The sequence below is a fragment of the Anser brachyrhynchus genome (assembly GCF_964034855.1).
Source record: "Anser brachyrhynchus genome assembly, contig: SUPER_30_unloc_1, whole genome shotgun sequence".
Classification (NCBI taxonomy): domain Eukaryota; kingdom Metazoa; phylum Chordata; class Aves; order Anseriformes; family Anatidae; genus Anser; species Anser brachyrhynchus.
In genome coordinates this window covers 17120-42244 of record NW_027664146.1, presented here as the reverse complement: position 1 = coordinate 42244, position 25125 = coordinate 17120, and the positions used below count along the sequence as shown (strand labels likewise).

The 25125-nt window shown below is 64.7% G+C and overlaps 1 protein-coding gene across 1 annotated transcript in view; it reads right to left on the bottom strand.

Moving 5' to 3' along the window:
* Positions 1-208: 208 nt before the first annotated feature.
* The window catches only part of SYNGAP1 (synaptic Ras GTPase activating protein 1), a gene marked incomplete at its 5' end in the record, with an annotated part of 30473 nt that continues 5556 nt past the window's right edge, over positions 209-25125 (bottom strand). The window contains 17 exon segments of the mRNA XM_080608288.1: positions 209-1951; positions 6384-6471; positions 8702-8913; positions 9679-9852; positions 10610-11368; positions 11370-11442; positions 12197-12238; positions 12436-12611; positions 13061-13262; positions 14275-14511; positions 14596-14740; positions 15213-15357; positions 16365-16919; positions 17897-17995; positions 18073-18226; positions 21294-21418; positions 23374-23471. Coding sequence (XP_080464414.1) covers positions 1808-1951; positions 6384-6471; positions 8702-8913; positions 9679-9852; positions 10610-11368; positions 11370-11442; positions 12197-12238; positions 12436-12611; positions 13061-13262; positions 14275-14511; positions 14596-14740; positions 15213-15357; positions 16365-16919; positions 17897-17995; positions 18073-18226; positions 21294-21418; positions 23374-23471 — 3428 coding nt within the window. The 3' untranslated portion in view covers positions 209-1807.

Sequence of the window (25125 nt, the reverse complement as noted above, 5' to 3'; positions counted from 1 at the left end):
GGAGCCCGGTGCATTGTGGGAGGGAGCCCGGTGCACCGGGGGGGGGGTCCCGGTGCGTGGTTGGGGGGCCCGGTGTACCGGGGGGGGTCCCGGTGCATGGTGGGGGGGGGCCCGGTGCACGGTGGGCGGGGGAGGGGGCGCCCGGTGCGATGTGGGAGGGGCACCGGTGGACCGGGAGGTTGGGGGGGGGTCCCGGTACATTGTGGGGGGGCTCCGGTGTGCCTGGGCGAGACCCCGGTGCGTTGGGGGAGTCCCGGTGCACCGGGAGGGGGAGCCCGGTGGGTGGTGGGAGGGGGCCCGGTACACCGGGGGGGGGGGGGCGGGGGGTGTCCCCGGTACGTTGTGGGGGGGCTCCGGTGAGTTGTGGGAGTCCCGGTGCACCGGGGGGCGGGGGGGGGAGCCCGGTGCATTGCGGGGGGTCCCGGTACATGGTGGGAGGGGGCCCGGTGCACCGGGAGGGGGGTGCCCGGTGATGCCCGAGGGACTCCCCGGGCCCGTGCAGGGCGGGCGGGGGGTCCCGGGAGGCTGGTGCTGCGTGGGGACCCCCCCTTGTGTGACCCCCCCCTCCCCCCACCCCCCCCCGGTGCCGGTGCCCGGTGCGGCCGTTGCACGACGGAGCTGGGCGTGCAAGGGGGGGAGGGGGGCGGCTCCTGGTGCACGAGGGGGGAGAAAAATAAAAGGCGGGGGGGGAATGGGGGGGAGACCCCGGCCTGGTGCACATGTGGGGGGGGGGGTGCACGAGGGGGGGGAACCGGTGCACGGGGAGCTCCGGTTCCGGTGCACGGGGGGGGATGCACGAGGAAAGTCGATGCACGAGGAGCTGATGCACGGGGAGGGGGGGGGCGGTCCTGGTGCATGGTGGGGGGGGAGGCCTTGTGCACGGCGTGAGGGGGGGGGGCGATGCACGGGGAGCTCCGGTCGGGGCACGTGGGGAGGTGGCGCACGAAGAGCCGGTGCATGAGGGGTGCTCCAGTCCCGGTGCACGAGGAGCTGGCGTTGCACGAGGAGATGGCATTGCACGAGGAGCGGATGTTGCACGAGGAGATGGCGTTGCACGAGGGCTGCTCCGGTCCTGGTGCACGAGGACCTGGTGTTGCAAGAGGAGCTGCCACTGTTGCACGAGGCCTCCCCAGTCCCGGTGCACGAGGACCTGGTGTTGCACGAGGCCTCCCCAGTCCTGGTGCACAGGGAGCTGGCGTTGCACGAGGCGCTGGTGTTGCACGAGGCCTCCCCAGTCCTGGTGCACAAGGAGCTGGCATTGCATGAGGAAGCAGTGTTGCACGAGGAGCTGGCGTTGCACGAGGGCAGCCCTAATCCTGGTGCACGAGGACCTGATGTTGCACGAGGCCTCCCAGCCCCGGTGCACGGGGAGCCGCCACCGTTGCACGAGGACCTGGTGTTGCACGAGGCCTCCCAGTTCTGGTGCACGAGGAGCTGGCATTGCACAAGGAGCTGCCCCCCTTGCACGAGGAGCCCCCCTTGCACGAGGAGCCGCCGTTACACGAGGAGCCGCCGTTGCACAAGGAGCTGTTGCACGAGGGCCCCCCCCCCCCCGGCCCCCTTGCACGAGGCCGTTGCACGAGGGCCTCCCAGTGCACGAGGGGGGCCGGAGGTGGGGAAAAGGGGGGGATGAGTGGGGATGGGGATGGGGGGGGGGGGGGAACCCCGTTTCCCCGGGGGCCGCCGGGGGGCCACCGCCATCTGCTGAGGTTGGGGGGGGGTGGTGGGGGAAATTTGGGGGAGGGGGCTTCAGAGGAAAAGGGGGGGGGGGATGCGGGCGGGGGTCCGGCGGCCCCCGGGGCGGGGGCTAGTGCTCAGCAGCGGGGGCGCGCAGCTCGCCGTTGGCCGTGATCGGGGGTGGCGGGGGCGGAGGCGGGGGCCGCGCGGGGACCCCCCCGGCCCCCCAGCTCACACCCGGGTCTGCTGCACCCACGGCGGAAAGCTGCCTCTCCTGCAAGGCACCGAGGGGGGCTTATTCACCCCCCCGCCCCCCCCATCGCCACCGAAAAGGGTCCCCGAAATGTCCCCACACCCCCCCCCCGCCCTGAGCCGCCACCCCCCCTCCCCCCATGTGTCGGGTCCCCCCCCCGCCACCACCCCAAAAATCGGGGTGCCCCCCCCCCCCAACCCCGTCCCCGTGGCACTCACCTGCGGCTGCTCCGCGGGACCCTCCGGTGCGTGGCGGGGTCACCCCCCCCCTCCCCCCCCAAAATTTGTGTTCCCCCCCCCCCCCCCATCCCCTCCAAAGACAGGACATGGCACAGGGACGCGAGTGTCACCCCCCCACACCCCCCCCCCAAAATAAAAGGGTGAGGTGAGATGGGGACACGAGACACGAGGATGGAGACGAGGTGGGTGACGGCGGGCGCCAGCGCTGGGGGGGCGGGTGGGTGCCCCCCCCCCCCGACCCCAAAATAACCCCGCCACCCCCAGAGGGGACATGGGGACACCGGTGGTGTCCCCTCCCCTGCCCCCAAGGGGCCCCAGGGGGGACATGAGAGGGACAGGGACAGCCCAAAGCCGTGTCCCCAAGGGTCCCCAGTGTCCCTTGGGGGACATGGGGACACAGGAGGGACATGGGGACACCCCAGCTTCATGTCCCCAAGGGTCCCCAGTGTCCCTTGGGGGACATGGGGACACAGGGGGGACATGGGGACACCCCCGCACCATGTCCCCAAGGGTCCCCAGTGTTCCTTGGGGGACATGGGGACACAGGGGGGACATGGGGACACCCCAGCTTCATGTCCCCAGTGAGACACGGGGACATAAGAGGGACAGGGACACCCTGGATCCTTGTCCCCGGTGGGGACACAGGGACACAGGGGGACAGAGACACCCCAGCTTCATGTCCCCAAGGGTCCCTTGGGGGACATGGGGACATGCGAGGGACATGGGGACACCCCGGATCTGTGTCCTCTGGGGGACAACGGACTCCAGGAGGGGACAAGGACACCCCGGTGGCATGTCCTAGCCATGACACGGGAGGGACAGGGACACCCTGGATCAATGTCACGGAGGGGACAAGGGACATGGGGATGCGGGGACATCCCGGCTCTGCGTCCTCTGGGACGGATCGGGACGAGGGAGGCCAGGGAGGGGACACGGTCCTGCGGTGACACAGCGGGGACATGGGGACACCCCGGGTCCATGTCCCCAGGGGTTCCCAGTGTCCCTGGGGGACATGGGGACACCCCAGCAGCATGTCCCCAAGGGCTCCCCAGTGTCCCCAGGGGACATGGAGACATAAGGGGGACACGGGGACGTAAGAGGGACGTGGGGACACCTGGCTCCATGTCCCCGTGGGTTCCCAGTGTCCACAGGGAGGGACATGGGGACATGGGAAGGACATGGGGACACACCAGCCTCATGTCCCTTAGTGGCCCTTGGGGACATGGAGACGCACGAGGGACATGGGGACAGCTGGACCCATGTCCCCAAGGGTCCACCCAGTGTCCTTTGGGGGACATGGGGACACAGGAAGGACATGGGGACATCGTGGATCCATGTCCCCAGGGGTTCCCCAGTGTCCCTGGGCAACATGGGGACACAGAAGGGACATGGGGACACCCTGGATCCATGTCCCCAGGGGTTCCCCAGTGTCCCTGGGGGACATGGGGACACGAGGAGGATGTGGGGACATCCTGGATCTGTGTCCCCAAGGGGTTCCCAGTGCCCCTGGAGGACATGGGGACACAAGAGGGACACGGGGACACCCCTGCATCATGTCCCCAGGGGTTCCCAATGTCCCTGGGGGACATGGGGACACCTCTGAATCATGTCCCCAAGGGTCCCCAGTGTCCCCTGGGGGACAAGGGGACACAAGAGGGACATGGGGACATGCTGGATCTGTGTCCCCAAGGGTTCCCCAGTGTCCCTGGAGGACACGAGGACACGAGGGTGACACTGGGGACACCCCAGATCCACGTCCCTACGGGTTCCCAGTGTCCAGGGGGACACCAGAGGGGCGCGGGGACACCCCCAACCCCATGTCCCCAAGGGACACGGGGACAGCTCAGCTCCGTCCCTACGATTCCCCCAGCGTCCCTGGGGGACACGGGGTGGGGGGATGACAACGGGGACACCCAAGGGTCCCCTGGGGCAGCGGGGCGCTACCTATGGGTGGGGGGGGGACGGGGGGGGGGACGGGGATGGGGACAAGGACCCACCTGGCGTGTCACCGGAGGCCGAGGGTCCCGTGACAAAGGCAGGGCTGGCCCGCGCTACCTGACGGACAGCTAGGACGAAGAGAGACACGGGGGGGTCAGGGCCACCGGGGGTGGGGGGGGGACGGGGACACACTCATCCCCGTGGGAATTTGGGGGCGGGGGGGCGGGGGGGTGGCACCGGGGGCTTGGGGACACGCCGTGTCCCGGTGGTGGCCTTGGAGGTGGCCCTATGTTGGGGGAAGGGGCCCCAACCCAAGGAGGGGGCCCGGCACCGGCTCCATCACCTGGGGGGGGGAGGAAGGGGGGGGGGGGGGGGGGAAGGTGGCCTTGGGGACACGTTGGTGGCCTTGGGGACACGTTGGTGGCCCTGTCCCTAGGTCGGCTCGGGGGAATGGGGAGGGGACACTGTGGCTCTGTCCCCCCCCCCCCCCCCCCGCTTCGTGTCCCTCTGGTGTCCCCCCCTGGGGTGGCCCTGTCCCCCCCCCCCCGGGGTGGCTCTGTGCCCCCCGGGGATGGCTCTGTCCCCGTGTCCCCCCCCCCCAGGGGTGACCTTGTCCCCCTGGGGGGTGGCCCTGCGCCCCGGGGGGGGGGGGGGGGGTCACCTTGTCACTTTGGGGGTGACAGCGTACCCCCAGCAGTGGCTCTGTCCCCCAGAGGGGTCCCTGTGTCCCACCCTGGAGGTGGCCCTGTCCCCCCCCACCCCTCTCACCACCCCCCCCAGGGGTGACAGTGTCCCCTTGGGGGTGGCCCTGTCCCCCCCAGGGGTGGCCGTGTGCCCCCCCCCCCGTGGTCCCTATGTCCCCCCAGGGGTGACCGTGTCCACCCCAGGGGTCCCCATAGGACGGCCCTGTCCCCCTGCAGCCCCCATGGGTGACCGTAGCCCCTCCCCATACCCCCCCCCCCGGGGTGCCCATAACCCCCCCCAGAAGTACCCAGAACCCCCAAATACCCCCCCAGGGCTTCCAAACCCCCCCGGGCTGCCAATACCCACCATGGGGGCTAACAACCCCCCAGGGGTGCCCACAGACCCCCCCCAAGATGCCCCCAAATTCCCCCAGGGAGGCCCAACCCCCCCATAAATGCCCATACCCCCCCCATAGATACCCCCAGGCCCCATAAATGCCCATACATACACACAGCCCCCCACCCCAGATGCCCATACCCCCCCCATAGATGCCCCCATCCCCCCCATAACCCCATAGATCCCTCCCAGCCCCCCACAGATGCCCACAGCCCCCCAACAAACACCCCCGTATATATATACCCCCCCATAAATGCCCATAGCCCCCAATAAATCCCCCCCATATAAACACCCCCCTATAAATACCCCCAGCCCCCAAATAAACACCCTCCCCATATATATATATATATCCCCCATAAATGCCCCCAACCCCCAATAACCCCCTGATATACATATATATTTATATAACCCATAAATGCCCCCAGGCCCCCATAACCCCCCCATATATATATATATATCCCCCATAAATGCCCCCAACCCCCAATAACCCCCCCATATATATATATCCCCCATAAATGCCCCCAGCCCCCAATAACCCCCCCATATATATATATATATATATCCCCTATAAATGCCCCCAACCCCCAATAACCCCCTGGTATATATATATATATATATATATATATATATATAACCCATAAATGCCCCCAGCCCCCAATACCCCCCCCATATATATATATATCCCCCATAAATGCCCCCAACCCCCAATAACCGCCCGATATATATATATATATCCCCCATAAATGCCCCCAGGCCCCCATAACCCCCCCATATATATATATATATCCCCCATAAATGCCCCCAGCCCCCAATAACCCCCCCATATATATATATATATATCCCCCATAAATGCCCCCAGGCCCCCATAACCCCCCCATATATATATATATCTCTCTCCATAAATACCCCCAGCCCCCAATAACCCCCCCACACCTATCCCCCCCATAATGCCCCCAGCCCCCAATAACCCCCCCATATATATATACACCCCCACAAACGCCCCCAGCCCCCAATAACCCCCCCCCCAAACACCCACATCCCCCCGCCAAACCCCCAACCCTCCTCCCTCTCCCCGAAGCCCCTTCCCACATGGGTGCCCCCCCACCCCCCCCACCCCAGGGGGCTGCCCCCCCCCCAGCGCGGCGGTGGGATGGCCGTGGGCACACGGAGCAGAGCAATGACATTGTAATTTCCACCTGAGCGTCGAGCAGCCGCCGCCGGCCCTCGGGGGGGTCGTGGGCGCCCAAGTGATCCCTGCGCAGCTCCTGCTCCACCAGCATCAGCCTGCGGGGCCAGGCTTCACCGGGGTCACGCTGCCACCCCCCCCCAAAAGCGGGGGGACGCGCGCCCCCCACCCACCCCCACCCCGCTGGCCTTTGGGTGGGGGGTGCCCTCGGGGACATTGCATGGGGCGGGGGGGGGGGAACACGGTGCTGCCACCCCACCACCCCAAAACTCACCCAGGGATGGGGACACCACAAACAGGCACAGATGGGGATACCCCAAGGGATGGGGACACCCCCCCGGGGACAAACCCTAGGGACGTGGGGACACCCCAGTGACATGTCATCCCCCTCCCCCCCAGGGGAGGGTGACATCCCTGGGGATAGACCCTAGGGATGTGGGGACACCCCAGTGGCACGCTGCCACCCCCCAGGGACACCCCTGCGGCAGGGTCACGTTGCCACCCATCCCAGGAACATGCGGGGACATCCTAGGGACACCCTGGGGAAGCCTTGGGGATATGGTGGGGGGACAAGGTGGGGACAGTCCCAGGACACAGAGGGACGCCCTGGGGCTATGCTGCCACCCCACCCTGGGGACACCCTGGGGACACGGGGACAGGGCCAGTGGGGTGGACCCTAGGAGGGGATAGGGGTGGTGGGGACAGGGACCCAGCCCATGGGGAGGGGACACCAGGGGACCACAAGCCACCAAGCACTGGGACCTCCTCATGTCCCCCCCCTTCTGTCCCCATGCACGGCCCATGTCCCCCCCAACCCTGTCCCCGTCCTGTCACCCCTTGTCTTGGTGGCCCTCCATACCTCATGTCCCCAGCCCCCTCCTTGTCCTGTTGTGTCCCCACAGAGGTCCCTGTTCCTCCATGTACCCCCATGTCCCCTGTGTCCCCATGTCCCTCTATGTCACCCATATCCTGCTGTCCCCGTGTCCCCCTATGTCCCCATACGCTCCATGTCCCTCTGTGTCCCCCTGTGTCCCCATGTCTGTGTCCCTCTTTGTCCCTTGTGTTGTTCTTTGTCCCCACATCCATCTACGTTCCCCATCTACGTCCCCCGTGTCCCTCTATGTCCCCTATGTCCCTCCGTGTCCTTCATGTCCTTCCCTATTCCCAGTGTCCCTCTATGTCCCCACAGCCTCCACGTCCCCCTATGCTCCACGTCCCTCTGTGCTTGCCATGTCCCTCATGTCCCCGTATGTTCTGTGTTCCTCTGTCCCCCATGTCCCTCTGTGTCCCCACGTCCTCCATGTCCCTCTGTGCTCCCAGTGTTCCTCCATGTCCCCATTGCCTCCATGTCCCTCATGTCCCTCGATGTCCACATATGTTCCATGTCCCTCTACATCCCCCATGTCCCACTACGTCCCCATATGTTCCACGTCCCTCTGTGTCCCCTAGGTCCCCCTATGTCCTCATATGTTCCATGTCCCTCTATGTCCCCAGTGTCCCTCTATGTCCCCATATGCTCCATGTCCATCTATGCTTCCCACGTCCCTCTATGTTCCCCATGTCCCCCTGTGTCCTCATATGTTCCATGTCCCTCTGTGCCCCCATGTCCCTCTGTGCCCCCATGTCCCTCTGTGTCCCCCGTGTCCCACTACATCCCCATATGCTCCATGTCCATCTATGCTTCCCACGTCCCTCTATGATCCCCATGTCCCCGTGTCCTCATATGTTCCATGTCCCTCTGTGCCCCCATGTCCCTCTGTGTCCCCCGTGTCCCACTACATCCCCATATGCTCCATGTCCATCCATGCTCCTCATGTCCCCACGTTCCATGTCCCTCTGTGCCCCCCTGTGTCCCCATGTGTTCCATGTTCCTCTACATCCCCCATGTCCCCCTATGTCCCCATATGTTCTATGTCCCTCTGTGCTCCCATGTTCCTCTATGTCCCCATGTCCCTCTATGCCACCCTGTGTCCCCATATGTTCCACGTCCATCTATGTCCCCCATGTCCCACTACGTCCCCATATGTTCCATGTCCATCTGTGCTCCTTATGTCCCCATACGTTCCATGTCCCTCTACTTCCCCCGTGTCCCCCTATGTTCTATGTCCCTCTAACCCTTCCATGTCCCCCTGTGTCCCCATATGTTCCATGTCCTTCTACACCTCCCATATCCCCCTATACCCCCAACGTCCCCCTATACCCATCTATCCCCCATACCACCTATGTCCCCCCTCCCATATCCTCAAGCCCTCCTATCCCTCTCCATCCCCACACCCCAACACCCCCCCGAAATCCCCCCGCCCCCCCCCGGCCGGGTCCCTCCCTCACCTGCCGATGATGCTCTTGATCTGCGAGTCCTTCTCGGCCTGCTGCTGCCGCAGGCGCTTCTCGCTCTGCTCCAGGCGGTGCTGGTACTGCAGCAGGATGCGGCTCGTCTGCTCCTCCTGCGACACCAGGCGCCGCTCGTACTCCTCCAGCTTGCGGTTGGACATGTGCAGCCGCTCCTTCAGCGAGTGGATCTCCTCCTCGTACTCCTTCACCTGCCACAGCACACACTGCAGGGCGCCTGGGTCCACCCCCCCACCGCCGCCACCACACCCAGGACCCCCCCAGAAGCAATACCCGGGCGCCTGGGTCAAACCCGTGGAAATGGTTGGGTCAACTCCGTGGGGACATCTGGGTCAACCCAGTGGGGACACCTGGGTCAACCCCATGGGGACTCTTGGGTCAACACCCTGAGGATTCTTAGGTCACCCCATGGGGACACTTGGGTGAACCCCATGGGGACACCTCGGTCGACCTCATGGGGACACTTGGGTCAACCGCATGGAGATGCTTGGGTCAACCCCATGGTGATGCTTTGGTCAACCCAATGGGGACATATTGACACCTGGGTCAACCCCATGGGGCTATATGGACACCTTGGGTCAACCCCATGGTGATGCATGGATGCCTGGTCAACCCCATGGGTACATGGGTACACAGGGTCAACCTCACTGTGACACATGGATGCCTGGTCAACCCCATGGGGACACCTGGGTCAACCTCATGGGGACACCTTGGGTCCTCAGGACCCCTGCCACCCTAAATGCTCAACCTCTATGTCCCCATGTCACCCTAAAAACCCAGACAGCCGCACGCCCAGAACCTGGCTCCATCACGGTCACCTCCTACAACCTGGGTCGCCCTAAACCCCAAACTCTTGGATCCCTGGGACCCGCCTCACCCTAAAACCCGCCCCCCCAGGGTCCTCGCCCCCTTGTCACCCCCCAGAACCTGGTGCTGGGTCCCGCGGGTGGCCCTACCCGGTCCAGCCGGCTCTCGTCCATGGACTTGGAGTACTCCTTGAGCTTGTACTCCTCGCGCTCGATGTGGGAGCTCTCGATGTCGGCCGAGAGGTGCGGCATGTTGGACACCCAGGCCACCGTGCGCTCGGCCGCCGGCATCACCGGGTTCAGCGTCGACGGCGTCTGTGAGGCCTGGGGGGAACACAAACGGGATGGGACCCCCCCACCCTGTGTCCCCATCCCCACCATGTCCCCATGTCCACCCCATGTCTCTCATCCCCACTGTGTCCCCCACCACCCCCGTATCTCCATGCCCCTATCCTATGTCCCCCATGTCCCCGTATCCCCATGTTCCCACCAGACCCCATGTCCCCATGTCCCAGTAGTCCCATGTCTCTCATCGCATGTCCCCATCGTGCCCCCCACGTCCCAGTATCCCTCCATGTCCCTATATCACCCCCCCATCCCAGTTGTATCCCATGTCCCCATTATGTCCTCCATGTCCCCACCTCCCCATGCCCCCCATGTCCCCACTGTGTCCTGTCTCCCCCCATGTCTCTGTCTGCCACATCCCAGCTGTCCCCCATGTCCTCATGCCCCCAATGTCCCTATGCCCCCACCATGTCCTCCATGTTCCTATGCCCTCCATGTCCCGGCTGTCCCCTATGTCCCCATGTCCCCCACGTCCCCATCATTTCCTCTATGCCTCTATGTCCCCCATAACCCCATGTCCTAGCTGTTCCCAATGTTCCCACACCCCCTATATCCCCCATGTCCCCATGCCTCCCATGTCTCCATCATGTCCCCATGCCCCTACGTCCCCCATAGCCCATGTCCCAGCTATCCCCCATGTCCCAGCTGTCCCCCATGTCCCAGCTATCCCCCATGTCCCCACACCCCCTAAGCACCCCATGTCCCCACACCCCCCATGTGTTCCCCCCATCCCCACCTGCTTGGTGACCGGTGGCTTCATCCCAGCCACCGATGCCTCCTTGGCCAGGGAGGGCTGCCGGGACCGGGGGGGCCCATAGGTGGGCTCAGGGGATGCCAGCAGGTTCCCGCTGGCCGGCCGTGGTTTGGAGGGCACCCCCAGGGCCGCCGGCCCCTGCCCCCCACCCTTCCCTGCCCGGGCTCCCCGGGGGGTGGGTGGCGGGGGGGCCCCGATGGTGATCTGGGGGGGGGCCAGGCTGTCCTGCAGGGAGAGCTGCCGCCGGCTGAAGTCCCCCCCTGGCCGGGCGAACTCGTCGCTATAGCTGTGGCTGTGGGTGATGTGCTTGGGGGGAGGCGCCGCCAGCTCCTCGCTCTTGCTGTACCCGTGCAAGGGGGGGGCGAAGGGCCCCTCGCTCCCCCCGCCTGCCTCGGGACGCAGGGGGCCATCGGCCGCCAGGTGAAAGAGGGGGTTCTGGAAAGAGAGGGGCACCCGCAGCTGCGGCCCCCCCGGTTCCGGCACCCCTAAACGGGGGGGAGCCAAGCTGGAGGCACTGCCCTGGGACAGGCGACCGGGACGAAGCCCCCCGCCGCCCCCTGGGGCTGGACCACCGGCAGCGGCCAGCAGCTCGGCGGGCAGGCTGGGGACGCTGTCCACGCGGCCGTCCTGGAGGTCCAGCATGGAGACGCTCTTGCCCACCCCCAGAGCTCGCCCCCCCTCCGGCTCCGTCAGGTCCGAGCTGCTGGTGCAGTAAGCGGGCGAGGAGCGGGCGAGGGGGGGGGCGGCTCAGCACCAACACCTCCGGCGGCCCCTTCTCTTGCGGCGGGGAGGGCAGGCGCGGCACCTCCATGGAGCTGGGGAGGGGGGCAGAGGGAAGGGTTGCGGGGAAGGGGGGGGACAACCACCGGGGGGGTCCCCAGGGAGGGTGGGAGGGAGAGGAGGGATGGAGCTGGGTCCTCTTGGGGTGGGGACACACCCCAGGGATAGCCCAGACGGAGGTCTTCAGGCGGTACCCATCCACGTCCCATCCTCACCCCATCTCCATCCTTGTCCCAGTCCCATCTCCATCCTATCCACATTTCTACTTCATCCCTGTCTCCAGCCCCATCTCCAGCCCCATTCTCATCCCCATCCCATCCTATTCCATCCCCATCCCATCCCCATTTCTACCTCATCCCTATGTCCATCTCCATCCCCGTTCTCATCCCCAACCCTTTCTATCCCATCCCCCTCTCCAGCTCCATCTCATCCTATTCCATCCCCAGCCCCATCCCATCCCCATTCCCACCCCCAATCCCATCTCCATCACCATCTCCAGCTCCATCCATTTCTAGCCCATCTCCAATCCCATTTCCGTCCCCATTCTCATCCCATCTCCATCCCCAACCTCAACTCCATCTCTATCCCCAACCTCAACTCCATCTCTATCCCATCCCATCCCATCCCATCCCATCCCATCCCTATCCCCATCCCATCCCATCCCCATCCCCATCCCTATCCTATCCCATCCCATCCCATCCCATCCCATCCCATCCCATCCCATCCCATCCCATCCCATCCCATCCCATCTCCATCCCCATTTCCGTCCCATCCCACCCCATCACCCACCTGTTAAGGCCCCGCACCATGTAGGACTGGAGGTCAACAGAGCTGTGGGGACAGACAACGGGTGACGACAGGGACCCCCACGGGGAGCAGGGGACACGCCGGGTGACACAGGGGGTAACCGGTGGGGACACCACAGCACCGTGCTGGGATACCGTGGCTGGGGGGGGAACGTGGGGCAGGATGTGGTGGCACCCATGGGGAAGTGGGGGGACACGGAGGGACCTCTCGGGGGTCCCCACCTGTTGAGGTCACGGACGAGGTAGGGCTGGAGGTCGGCCGAGGGTCCCCGCAGCACCAGCCCCTTGGGGGGCAGCCGCTCCCCCTGGCTCGGCTGCCGCTGCAGGTGGGGGTTGCGCAGGGCCACGCTGATGTCCGTCAGCAGCCGGGGCAGCGGGCCCAGCTTCAGCAGGGCCTCCTGGGAAGGAAGTCATCCATGACTCCCCCTTTCCCCCACAAATCCCACCCCCCCAGAACCCCAACGACCTCCTCCCTGGGAGGGCATGGGTTGATGGGACCCCCAGTGACCTCCCCTTGGGGGACACACAAGTGGATGAGACCCCAAAAGAGCTCCCTGGGGAATGTGGGCTGGTAGGACCCCAAAACGACTTCCTAGAGGGGGGCACGGGAACCCAGCATGGCCCCTGAGGGTTGCACGGGTGGTTGGGACCCCAAAATGTCCTCCCAGTGGTAGCCAGATGTCCCAGACCCCAGAACATCCCACAGGGTGGACCAAGACACCCAGGTCACCGATGACCACCCAGGAGAGGACCAAGGCACCCAGGTCCCTGGTGACCACCCAGGAGAAGACCAAGGCACCCAGGTCCCCGATGACCACCCAGGAGAGCACCCAGATGTCCCGGGTACCTTGCTGAGCTGGGACATGACCTCCCAAAGGAGGGCGTGCAGGGTGGAGAGCTCACGGCCCAAGTCGATGTAGCCCTCGAAGCTGGTGCTGTTGGTGAGGGTGTCCAGGTTGGAGATCTCGTAGAGGAACTGCTGCATGCTGGTCCATTCCAGCTCCAGGAATTCATTCATGAAGGCCATGTACTCCTCCTTGCTGCCAAACCTGCAGGCGGGCGCTCAGAGGGGTCCCCACTCTCCCCACTACCAGCTGGCCCCACCGCTGGCCCTGTGTGCCGCTCTCTGTCCCTTCTGTCCCTCCGGCTTCCAGTCGTCTGGTCATAAAGCCATGTCTGACCTTCATCCAGCTCCTCTTCCATTTTTCTCCATCCATCTGCAAACTCTTCCCTCTGTCTTCCATCCATCTTTCTTTCATCCAACCTATCCATAAGTCTTTTCATCCATACCTAAGTCCGTCCGTCCATCCATCCATCCATCCGTCCGTCCGTCCGTCCATATCATACCCATCTGTCCATCTCCCCTCCATCCACCACCTCACTCATCTTCCACGCATCATCCATCAACTCATCCATCTTCTCATCCATTCATCCATAACTCGTCCATCTTCTTTCTATCTATTCATCTTCTCCATCAACTCATCCATCTTCTGCCTGTTCATCTTCTATACTCATCCATCTTCTGCCTGTTCATCTTCTATACTCATCCATCTTCTCATCTGCTCACCCAATAACTCGTCCATCTGCATTCTATTTGTCCATTTTCTGTCCACCAACTCATCCATCTTCTGTCCATCACCCATCTACTCACCCATCCATCTTATCTCCATCTGTCTGGCTTCCCTCCATCCAGCTCACCCATCTTCTCTCTATTTGTCTTCCCTCCATCCAACTCATCCATCCGTCTGCCAAATCTCTCATCTACCTTCCACTCATTATCCATCAACTGGTCCATCCATATTCCATCCATTTACCCATCTTCTGTGCATCCAGCTCATCCTTCCATCCACCCACCCACCCATCCATCATCCATCCATCCTTCCATCCATCCATCCATCCACCCACCCACCAACTCACCCATCCATCTTCCCTTCGTCTACCTACCAATCCATCCAAGCACCATCTACCCGCAGACCTTCAGATCCACCTTCCCTCCATTCTCCACCCATCCGTCCACTGTTGCCCACCACCACCCCTCCCCGCTCCCCTCTGGGTTCTCACTTGGTGAAGTTGGCCAGGTTCTGGATGACCTTGGCGATGAGGGTGAGGGTACGGGCAGTCTGCTCGTCAGGGTACTCCTGCATGAGGCCGAAGAGGCTGGGGGACATCACGGCGGGGCAAAGGAACCGCAGGAAGAGCGAGGCACTGATCAGCCGGTCGGCGATGTCCTCGCGGCCCCGCTCGGCGCACCGCAGCCGCCATGAGGCGAAGACCTCCTTCAGCTCCCGTGGGAACACGCTGCGCCAGGGAGGGACATGGTCAGGATCCCGCGGTGGGGACACCGGGGGATGTCCCCAGCCCCGAGCAGCCCCGGGGACTCACCAGTGCGAGTTGACCACCTTGCAGAGGGCGAGCTCGCAGCACATGCGGAGGTTGGCCTGGTGGTCGGCCAAGGTGGAGGCCGAGCACTTCATAGGGTCAACCTCGCAGTTCTCCTCTGATTCGTACAATGCCCGGATGAACTCGCCTGCGGGGGAACGGGGACAACAGCAGGGATCACCCCGCTGTCCGACAGCCAGGCCACCCCGCTGGGGACATGGCCCCAAGAAGGGACAACTTGGTTGTCCCACAGCCAGACCACCCCACTGGGGATATGGCCGTGAGAAAGGACCACCATGCCCATGGGGACGTGATCTAAAGAAGGGACCACCCAACCTTTCCATGACCACGACAGTGGGGGGACAGCCGTGAGAAGGAACCACCAAACCATCCCATGGCCATGCCAATGAGGACTCTTCTATGAGCAGGGACCAGGGACCTCCCAACCATCCCATGGCCAGGCCACTCTAGTGGGGACACGGCTATGACACAGGACCATCCAACCATCCCCTGGTCATGCCAGTAGTGTCATGGCCATGTATGGGGACAACTCACCGTCCCACCGCCATGCCAACGGGGCCCTGCCTGCAACAAGGACCCCAAGCACTGGTGGGGCTCACCAATGGCATCCTTGAGGTATTTCTGGCCGATGAGTTTCAGGTACTCCTCTATGGCTTTCGTGGCGAGGGTGTTTTCCCGGAAGATCAGGTGCTCCCGGTCCATGAAGCGATCCACCTCCGTCATGGCCATGTCCGACAGGAAGTCCTGCCCATGGCCGTCAGGGCAGCCCAGCGCCCGCCCGCGCCCAGCCCACCCTCCCTGCATGTTTGTGTCCCACCTCCATCTTCTGCCCAGCCAGCCAGCCCTCCGTTCTCCATCTCTCTGTCCTTTGTCCCCATCCTTCTGTCCTCTATTCAGCTGCCATCCACCCATCCATCCATCCATCCATCCATCCATCCGCTGCCCATCCATCTGTCCTGTCCTCCATCTCTCATCCATCTGTACTCCACCTGTGCTCCATCCATCATCCATAAGCCCATCCATCCTTGCTTCATCTGACCTGTATTCATCCCTCTATCCATCTTTCTTCTACCCATCCATCCTCCATCCACTCATCCATCCTTCACGTGCCTGTCCTCCATTCATCCTCCAGCTGTTCTCCATCCAACCTCCATCCATAATCATTTTTCCCTCATCTGTCCGTCCTTTGCCATCCCTCCTCCCTCCATCTTCCATGTGTATGCTCCATCCATCCTCCATCTGCCATCGTCCTCCATCACTCCTTTGCCATTTATTTTCCATGACTCTGTCCTCCATCCATCCTCCATCCCTTCTCTATCCATCCATCCTCCATCCCTCCTGTCTGTCCAGCCATCTTTCCATCCATCCTTCATCCATCCCCCATCATCTAACCATTCTCTTCTATCCATCCTCCACCCAGCCAGCCAGCCTCCATCCCATCATCCATCCATCCTCAATCCATCCATTAGTCCTCCACACATGTCCTCTATCCATCATCCATCCATCTCCCTATGCCTCCCCTCCATCCCTCCTCCATCTTTCCATCCATTCTTCCATCCCTCCATCCCTCTTCCATCCATCCATCCATCCATCCATCCCTCCCTCCCTCCCTCCCTCCCTCCCTCCCCCCCTCCTCCATCCATCCATCCATCCATCCATCCATCCATCCATCCATCCATCCATCCATCCATCATCACTCCTCCATCCCTCCGCCATCCGTTCTCCACCCCTCCCTCCGTCCTCCACCCCACCTTAGCCTTGCCGGTGCTCTGCAGGATGTGCACCAGTGCACAGGCCACCTCCTCCTTGCTCTTGACGCTGAGCACCGGCTCAAGGACGGCACAGAGCATCCGGTAGTTGTTGGTGACGTACTCGGCGAACTCCTTGTAGAGTTCCATCGGGAGGATGCTCATGGTCTGGAAGCGGCTCTTGACGCGCAGGGCCGGGCAGCCGGCCTTGCTCTTGCTGCCGCTGGGCTGGCTGAGCGGGTACCACTGCTCGGCGAAGTGCCGCCCGGTGACGCTGGCGATGGGGATGCTCACCATCCCCACGTAGTTGCTCTTGTCCTTCTTGCGCTTCTTGTCGGTGTCCTTGTAGAGGTGCAGGCGGATGGTGCGGACGGCCGGCAGGTTGTTGAACTCAAAGTGCTCGCCCCAGAAGACGTTGTCGGTGCGCGCCTTGCTGGTGGTGCGGGCGTAGAGCATGTCGTCCAGGCACAGCTCGCAGTAGTAGCGCTTCTTGGGGGGCAGGTCCCGCGCCTCGATCACCCATAGCTTCAGCACGTTGTCCACCCGCCGGCTGTTGTCCTGGGGAGGGAAGGGGGAGGGACAGCTGGGGATGAGCAAGGCTGGGTGTGGGGCATGGGGTCACCAGGTGACCATCCTCATCTTTACCTGATGGCCAGCTCCACCGGTGACCGTCTGCACCCCCACTAGGTGACCATATCCATCCAGGCCACGTGACCATCCCCACCAGCTGACCAGCTCCATTCCCACCAGTTGGCCATCCCCACCAGGTGACCATCTCCAGCCCCACTTGTTGACCACGTCCACCACTTGACTATCTCCATTCCCACCAGGTGACCATCTCCATCCTCAACAGTTGATCATCCCCATCCCCACCAGCTAACCATCCCCACCAGGTGACCAGCCCCAGCCCCCCTTATTGACCATCCCCAGCCCCAGTTGTAGACTATCCCCACCAGTTGACCATCTCCATCCCCACCAACTGACTATCTGCAGCCCCCCTTGTCGACCATCCCAACCAGTTGACCATCCCCTTCCCCACCAGGTCACCATTTCCACCAGTTGACCATCTCCATCCCCACCAGTTGACCATCTGCAACCCCCCTTGTCGACCATCCCCACCAGTTGACCACCCCCATCCCTACCAGTTGACGATCTCCAGCCCCCGCCGTCAACCAGCCCCACCAGTTGACCATCTCCATCCCCACCAACTGACTATCTGCAGCCCCCCTTGTCGACCATCCCAACCAGTTGACCATCCCCTTCCCCACCAGGTCACCATTTCCACCAGTTGACCATCTCCATCCCCACCAGTTGACCATCTGCAACCCCCCTTGTCGACCATCCCCACCAGTTGACCACCCCCATCCCTACCAGTTGACGATCTCCAGCCCCCGCCGTCAACCAGCCCCACCAGTTGACCATCTCCATCCCCACCAATTGACCGCCCCCATCCCCACCAGGTGACCATCCCTGCCAGTTGACCACCCCCATCCCCACCAGTTGACCACCCCCACAGAGGAGGTCGACCACCCCACCTTGTTGGGCTTCACGGCCCTCTGCAGGTTCTCGATCCACTTATCCCGCTCAGCAGCCGAGCGGCACGCGAAGCACTTGGTCCCCGAGGCCGTGGTGACCTGCGGGAAGGGGAAGGGACGGTGACAACGACGTGGGGGCCACCACCGCGGGGACACCGGGGGGGGGCCGGCCTTACCTCGAAGCAGAACTCCTGCCCCAGGATGCTGCTGTGGACCGCCTTGATGATGGAGTCCTCGTCCAGGTTGAGCTCCAGCGCCTCGGCTGCGCTGCTGGGGCTCAGCAGCGACTCGTGCGAGTGCGACTCCTTGAAGCTCTGCATCAACCGGGCCCTGCGGGGACGCGGGGGGGACGCTCGGGGGGACGCGGTTTGGGGTTGGGGAGGGGGGACGGCGGATTTTGGGGTAAGGGAAGGTGGTGGCGGTGGTGGTGGGGGGAGGGAGATTTTGGGGGGGGGGGTTGGGGGGGGTGCCCGGGGTTGGTGGTGGCAGTGTGTATGGGGGGGGAGGGGGGTGGCATGCGAGTGGGGGGGTGGGGGGGGTGGCGGTGGCAGCGGTGGCGGCGGCGGGGGGGGGGGTACCTGGGGCATCCGCGCGGGACCTGGGGGCGCGTCCGCGGCGTCGGGACGGACAGAGAGAGACAGAGTCAGGGCTTGGGGAGGGGGGGGGACATGGGGGGGGGAGGATATGGGGAGAGGGGGGGGAACATGACGGTGGGCGCCCCCCCCCCCCCTCCATGGGCATCCGGAGAGCCCCCCACACCCTCCCGAAGCAGACGAGGGATTCCCCGAGTGGATGCGGGACTCCCCAAAAAGGGGGGGGGGGGGGGAAACCCAGGCACGTATCACCCCAAAACGGCCCTGTGTGTCCCCCCCCCCCCCCCCCGGCACGGTGCAGCTGGCGCAGGTGAGCCGCCCCCGGGCGCTAAATTTATCCCCGGGGCTGCGTAAGCAGCGGCCCCGCCACGTCCCCACGTCCCCGCGGCCGCCGTCACCGTCACCGTCACCGTGTCACCGGCACCGAGCGCAACGCGGGGGCGGCGCGGATAAAAATACCCCGGCGAGAGGCGGCCCCCACCACCGGCACCGACACCACCGCAAAAAAAAAAAAAAAAAAAAAAAAAACACCCACCCGGATCGCCTGGTGCAGGGGACAGGGGAGCCCCCAGGGCGTCCCCACGGGGACGAGGACAAGGGGCATCCTCCATGGGGTGAGGGGAAGGGGGACATCCCTTATGGGGACAGGGGACATCCCTTATGGGGCGAGGGACATCCTCTATGGGGCAAGGGGACAGGGGACATCCCCTATGGGGTGAGGGGACAAGGCACATCCCCTCTGGGACAGGGGACGTCCCCCACAAAGCGGGACCAGCCCCGGGGATGAGGGATGCTATCGGCAGCAGGGGACAAGGGACGTCCCCCTTGGGGACCACCCGGCAGTATGGGGACAAGAGACCCCCCCCGGGGACAAGGGACACCCCTCAGGGGCAAGGGACACCCCTGGGGACGAAGGGACTGGAGATCCCATCCCCTCGGGGCCACCTCCTGGGGACAAGGGGCACCCCAGGGGACAGAAAACCCCCTGGGGACGAGGCAACCCACCTCTGGGGACCCAGGGCCAGGAGACCCCACCTCCTGGCTGTCATCTCCCTGGGGACAAGGGACATCCCGGGGGGGGGGACACGGGATCACCGCCACCCCCCTCTCCCCGGGGCCGTACCCCATCGGTGGCGGTGACGACGGTGACGGTGACGGTGACGCTGGGCCCGGTGCCAGGCCGGATCCTGCGCCCGGCTCCCACCCACCGGCTCCGGCTATAAACGGCACCGGCGCCGCCTGCCACCTGCCCGGCCACCCGGTCCCCAAAGTGTCCCCAAAGAGGAGGGGACGTGGTAGGGACCCGCCTCAGGCAGGGACGTTGGGGACAACGGCGACATGCCCCGGATGGGGACGTTGGGGACAATGGGGACCTGCCCCACATGGGGACGTTGGGGACAACGGGGACCACTCCACATGGGGACGTTGGGGTCAATGGGGACCACTCCACATGGGGACGTTGGGGACATTGGGGACCTAACCCCCGCGGTGGGGTTGTCCCCGTGTCCAGCAGGAGGACACCCGGACCTGTCACCTCCAAACAGAGCCTGGGGACACTCAGCGCAGAGCTGTCCCCGTGCTGTCCCTGGTGCCACCAGGGGAGCGGGGCTTGTCCCCTGGTTTGGGGACACTGGGGGAACCGGACTGTCCCTACACCCACCGTGGTGCCACCCAGGGACCAAAGCTGTCCCCAACTCCACCTTGGTGGCACCCAGGGAACAAAACCGTCCCCATGCCCCAGCTGTCCCCAACCCTGGGCTGTCCCCAAACCTGCCCAGTGCCACCTGGGCAGCACAACTGTCCCCAGCTCCACTTTGGTGGCACCCAGGGACCGAAACCATCCCCATCCCAGGGCTGTCCCCAAACCTCCCTGCTGCCACCTGCACAGCGGCACCGTCCCCACGGCCACCCCCGGCGTCCCCCAGACCAGGATGGGAGCATCCCAGGGGTGGTGACATCGGGGGGGGGGTGACATCCCGGGGGGGGGTGACATCCCAGGGGGGTGACATCCCAGGGGGGTGACATCCCAGGGGGGTGGTGGTGTCCCAGGGGGGTGACATCCCAGGGGGGTGACATCTCAGGAGGGGGTTGACATCCCAGGGGGGTGACATCTCGGGGGGGGGGGGGGTGACATCCCAGGGGGGTGACATCTCGGGGGGGTGGTGGTGTCCCAGGGGGATGACATCTCAGGAGGGGGGGTGACATCCCAGGGGGGTGACATCCCGGGGGGAGGGCTATGGTGTCCCTGGGGGGGCTGTGGGGACTTGATGTCCGGGGGGGGGGGGGGGTGTTAGTGTCCCTGGGGGGGGGCTGTGATGTACCTGGGGGTGTTGTGGCATCCCGGGGGGGGGCTGTGGCATCCCAAGAGGGTGGCTGTGGTGTCCCCAAGGGGGGATGTCGGTGTCCCGGGGGGGTGTTGGTGTCCCGGGGGGGGGGGGGGGGTGTTGATGTCCCTGGGGGGGTCGTGGTGTCCCCAAGGGGGGGGGGGAGTTGATATCCCAGGGGTGCCAGGGGTGTCTGTTGGTGACCCCAAGGGGGGGGTGTTGGTGTCCCGGGGGGGGGGTGTTGATGTCCCCGGGGGGGTCGTGGTGTCCCCAAGGGGGGGGGGGTTGATATCCCAGGGGTGTCTGTTGGTGACCCCAAGGGGGGAAATGTCGGTGTCCCGGAGGGGGTGTAGGTGTCCCGGAGGGGTGTAGGTGTCCCAGGGCGGGTGGGGGGATGGATGTTGATGTCCCCGGGGGGATGTCGGTGTCCCCGGGGGGGGGGGGGGGGGTTGGGGGGGTGTCCCCGCGGTGTCCCCCCACCTGTCGTGGTCGGCGCTGCGGAAGCGGGGCAGGATCTGCCGGAAGCTGCTGGTGCGGTCGAGCTTGGGCTGGCTCTTGGTGCGCTTGATGGAGCTCTTCAGGCGGCGGCTCAGGAAGCCTTGCTGGGGTACAGGCGGCTGAGGGCTCGCGGGGGGCACCGGGGGGGGCGCCGGGATGGGGAGGGGGCGCGGGGAGCCGTGGGGACGGGGGAGTAACCGCGGGGACGCGGGTGTAAAGCTGGGCAACCGCGGGAACACGGACGGGCAACCGTGGGGACATGGATGCGCTGGGTAACCGTGGCAACAGGCGTGTAACCATGGCAGCACGGATGTGCACGGATGGGTAACCATGGGGGACATGGATGTGCTGGGTAACCGTGGCAACAGGCGTGTAACCATGGCAGCACGGATGTGCACGGATGGGTAACCACGGTAACAGGCGTGTAGCTATGGCGACATGGATGTAAAGCTGGGTAACCACGGTAACAGGCGTGTAACCATGGCGACATGCATGTAAAGCTGGGTAACCACGGTGACAGGCGTGTAACCATGGCAGCACGGATGTGCACGGATGGGTAACCATGGTAACAGGTGTGTAACCATGGCGACATGGATGGGTGACCGTGGCAACAGGCGTGTAGCCATGGAGACATGGATGTAAAGCTGGGTAACCACGGTGACAGCCATGTAGCCATGGCGACATGGGTGTGCACGGACGGGCAACCAGGGCAACATGGATGTGAAGCTGGGTAACCATGGCAACACGGATGTGTAACCACAGCGACGTGGGTGTGCATGGATGGGTAACCGTGGTGACAGGCGTGTAACCACGGCGACACGGACGCAATAGCTGGGTAACCACGGTGACACGGATGTGTAACCATGGCAACATGGATGTGCACGGATGAGTAACCACGGTAACAGGCGTGTAACCATGGAAACATGCGTGTGCACGGCAGTGACCCCGGTAAAAAGGATTCTGGGTAACCATGGCAACACGGATGTGCTGGGTGACCGTGGCAACAGGCGTGTGCAGGGATGGGTAACCACGGCAACAGGCATGTAGCCACGGCAACATGGATGTGCATCGATGAGTAACCACGGCAACAGGCGTGTAACCACGGCAACATGGATGTGCTGGGTAACCACGGCAACAGGCGTGTGCAGGAGCATGGCAACCATGGCGACGTGTGGGGTAACCATGGCGACGGGGTGAGGGTAACCACGGCAACACACGTGTGCAGGCTCAGGGTAACCACGGCAACAGGCATGTGCTTGACGAGGGTAACCGCGGCGACACGTGTGCAGGATGAGTGTAACCACGGCAACGTGGGGCCGCGGCAACCACGGCGACAGGCGTGTGCGGGATGGGGTAACCACGGCGACGGCGTACAGCCAGGGTAACCATGGCAACGGGAGCGGGTAACCACGGCGACACACGTGTGGGGGGGACACAACAACCACGGCGACACGGTAACCATAGCAACAGGCGTGTTCAGGTCAGGGTAACCACGGCAACAGGCGTGTTCAGGACGGGGTAACCATGGTAACACGTGCTAAGGATGGGGTGACCACGGCAACAGGCGTGTTCAGGATGCGGTAACCACGGCAACAGGCGTGTTCGGGACAGGTAAGCACGGCAACATACATGTTCAGGATGGGGTAACCATAGCAACAGGCATGTTGAGGACAGGTTTCCACGGCAACATATATGTCCGGGAGGGGGTAACCATGGCGACACACATGTTCAGGATGCAGTAACCATGGCAACAGGCGTGTTCAGGATGGGGTAACCACAGCAACACGTGTTCAGGATGGGGTAACCACGGCAACAGGCGTGTTCGGGACAGGGAAACCATGGCAACATACATGTTCGGGATGGGGTAACCATGGCGACAGGCGTGTTCGGGATGGGGTAACCACAGCAACACACGTTCAGGATGGGGTAACCACGGCAACACACATGTTCGGGATGCGGTAACCACAGCAACACGCGTGTTCAGGACGGGGCAACCGCGGCAACAGGCGTGTCGGGGCCGGGCACACGCGTGTGCGGGACGGGGGGGCGGGGGGGGGCTCACCGAGGGCCGGAAGGGGGGCGCGGGCGGGGCGTCCATGTTGATGCTGTACTGCTTCCCCCCGGGGACGCTCTTCCTGCGGGAGCGGCCGCCGTGGTAATCTGGGGGGGGGGGGACAGGGCCCTGAGGGGACAGCGGGGACACGGGGGGGGGGGGCACAGACACACACAGGGGGACCCCACAGCCCTCCCCCCCCCCCTCCCCCAGGGGACGGGGTGGGCACTGGGGGGGGACCCAGGCATCCTTTGGGGGGGGAGGGGGCGTGATATGGGGGGACCCAATGCGGGGAGGGGGGACATAGGGGGGGGACACACACATAGGGGGACACACAAGGGTATGGGGGGCTTGGGGGGGGGTCCCCGGTTTCTCTCCATCCCCCCCCTCCCCCCAGCTGTCACCCCGTCCCATTGCTGGGGTCCCCTTGACTCTGGTGTCATCGCCCTCCTCCCCCCCCCAAAAAAATCCCCTTAACTCTGCCCCTGGCTCCGGGACCCCCTAAACTCTGCCCCCCCCCCCAAATCCCCTTAACTCTGCCCCCTCCTCAAACTCTGCCCCCCCAAATACCCCCCCTAACTTTGCACTTTGCCCCCCCCCCCAAATACCCCCCTTAACTATTCCCCCCCACAGTACCCCCACTAACTCTGCCCCCAGCCCTGGGGTCCCCCAAACTCAGCCCCCCCCCCCCAAAACCCCCCAAAAATCTACCCCCCCCCCAAAAAAAATCCCCTGAACTCTGCCCCCCGGCCATGGGACCCCCTTAACTCTGCCCCCCCGTATCCCCTTATCTTCCCCCCCTTAACTCTGCCCCCCCAACGCTTCCCCTTAACCCCCCCAAAAAACCCCCCTTAACCCCCCCCCAAGCCCCCTTAACCCCCCCCCAAACCCCCTTAACTCATCCCCCCACCCCCCCCCAAATGCCCCCCCCCCCCCCCAATTTTCCTACCGGCCACGGTCCTGCTGCCGCCCTCCAGGCTGAGGCGGGTGCCGGGGGGGGGCCCCAGGGTGCCCCGAAGCGCCCAGGGGGGGGCCCGGCTGGGGGGGGCCCCACATGGCGCCTCCTGACCCTAGGGGCGCCCCCGGGGCCCCCCCGCGAGGCCCGCGGGTGCCCGGGGGGGAGCGGGCGGGGGCAGCCGCATCCCCGCCGGCCTTGCACACGCGCGTGCCGGGGGCACGGGGGCGCGGGGGGGGGACACCAACGACGCTGGCTGGGGTGGGGGTGGGGGGGTGGGGGGGGAGCGGGGGCACGCTCAGGCGCTGGCGCACGTGGAGCCGGGCACGCTCACCGGCAAGCCGGGCACGCTCACACTCACCCCCGGAGCCTTGCACGCTCAGCCCGGGCCATGCACGCTCACACTCGCCGCCCCGTGAGCCGTGCACGCTCACACCCGGAGCCTTTGCACGCTCACCCCCCCCTGAGCCTTTGCACGCTCACCCCCCCCAGAGCCTTTGCACGCTCACCCCCGGAGCTTGCACGCTCGCTCGCCGGCCGTGCACGCTCCCCGCAGGCCATGCACGCTCGCGCTCAGCCCCGGAGCCTTGCACGCTCCCCGTGCACGCTCCCCGTGCGCTCTCCCCGTGCACGCTCGCCGTGCACACGGCAGCCCCCCGGGCCGTGCACGCTCGCCCCAGGCCGTGCACGCTGCCTGTCACCACCGAGCCATAGCCTGCCCCGTGCACGCGCACGCTCAGCGCTGTGCACACCTCAGCCCCAGCCATGCACGCTCCCCCCCCCCTCACCCCCAGAGCCGGGCACGC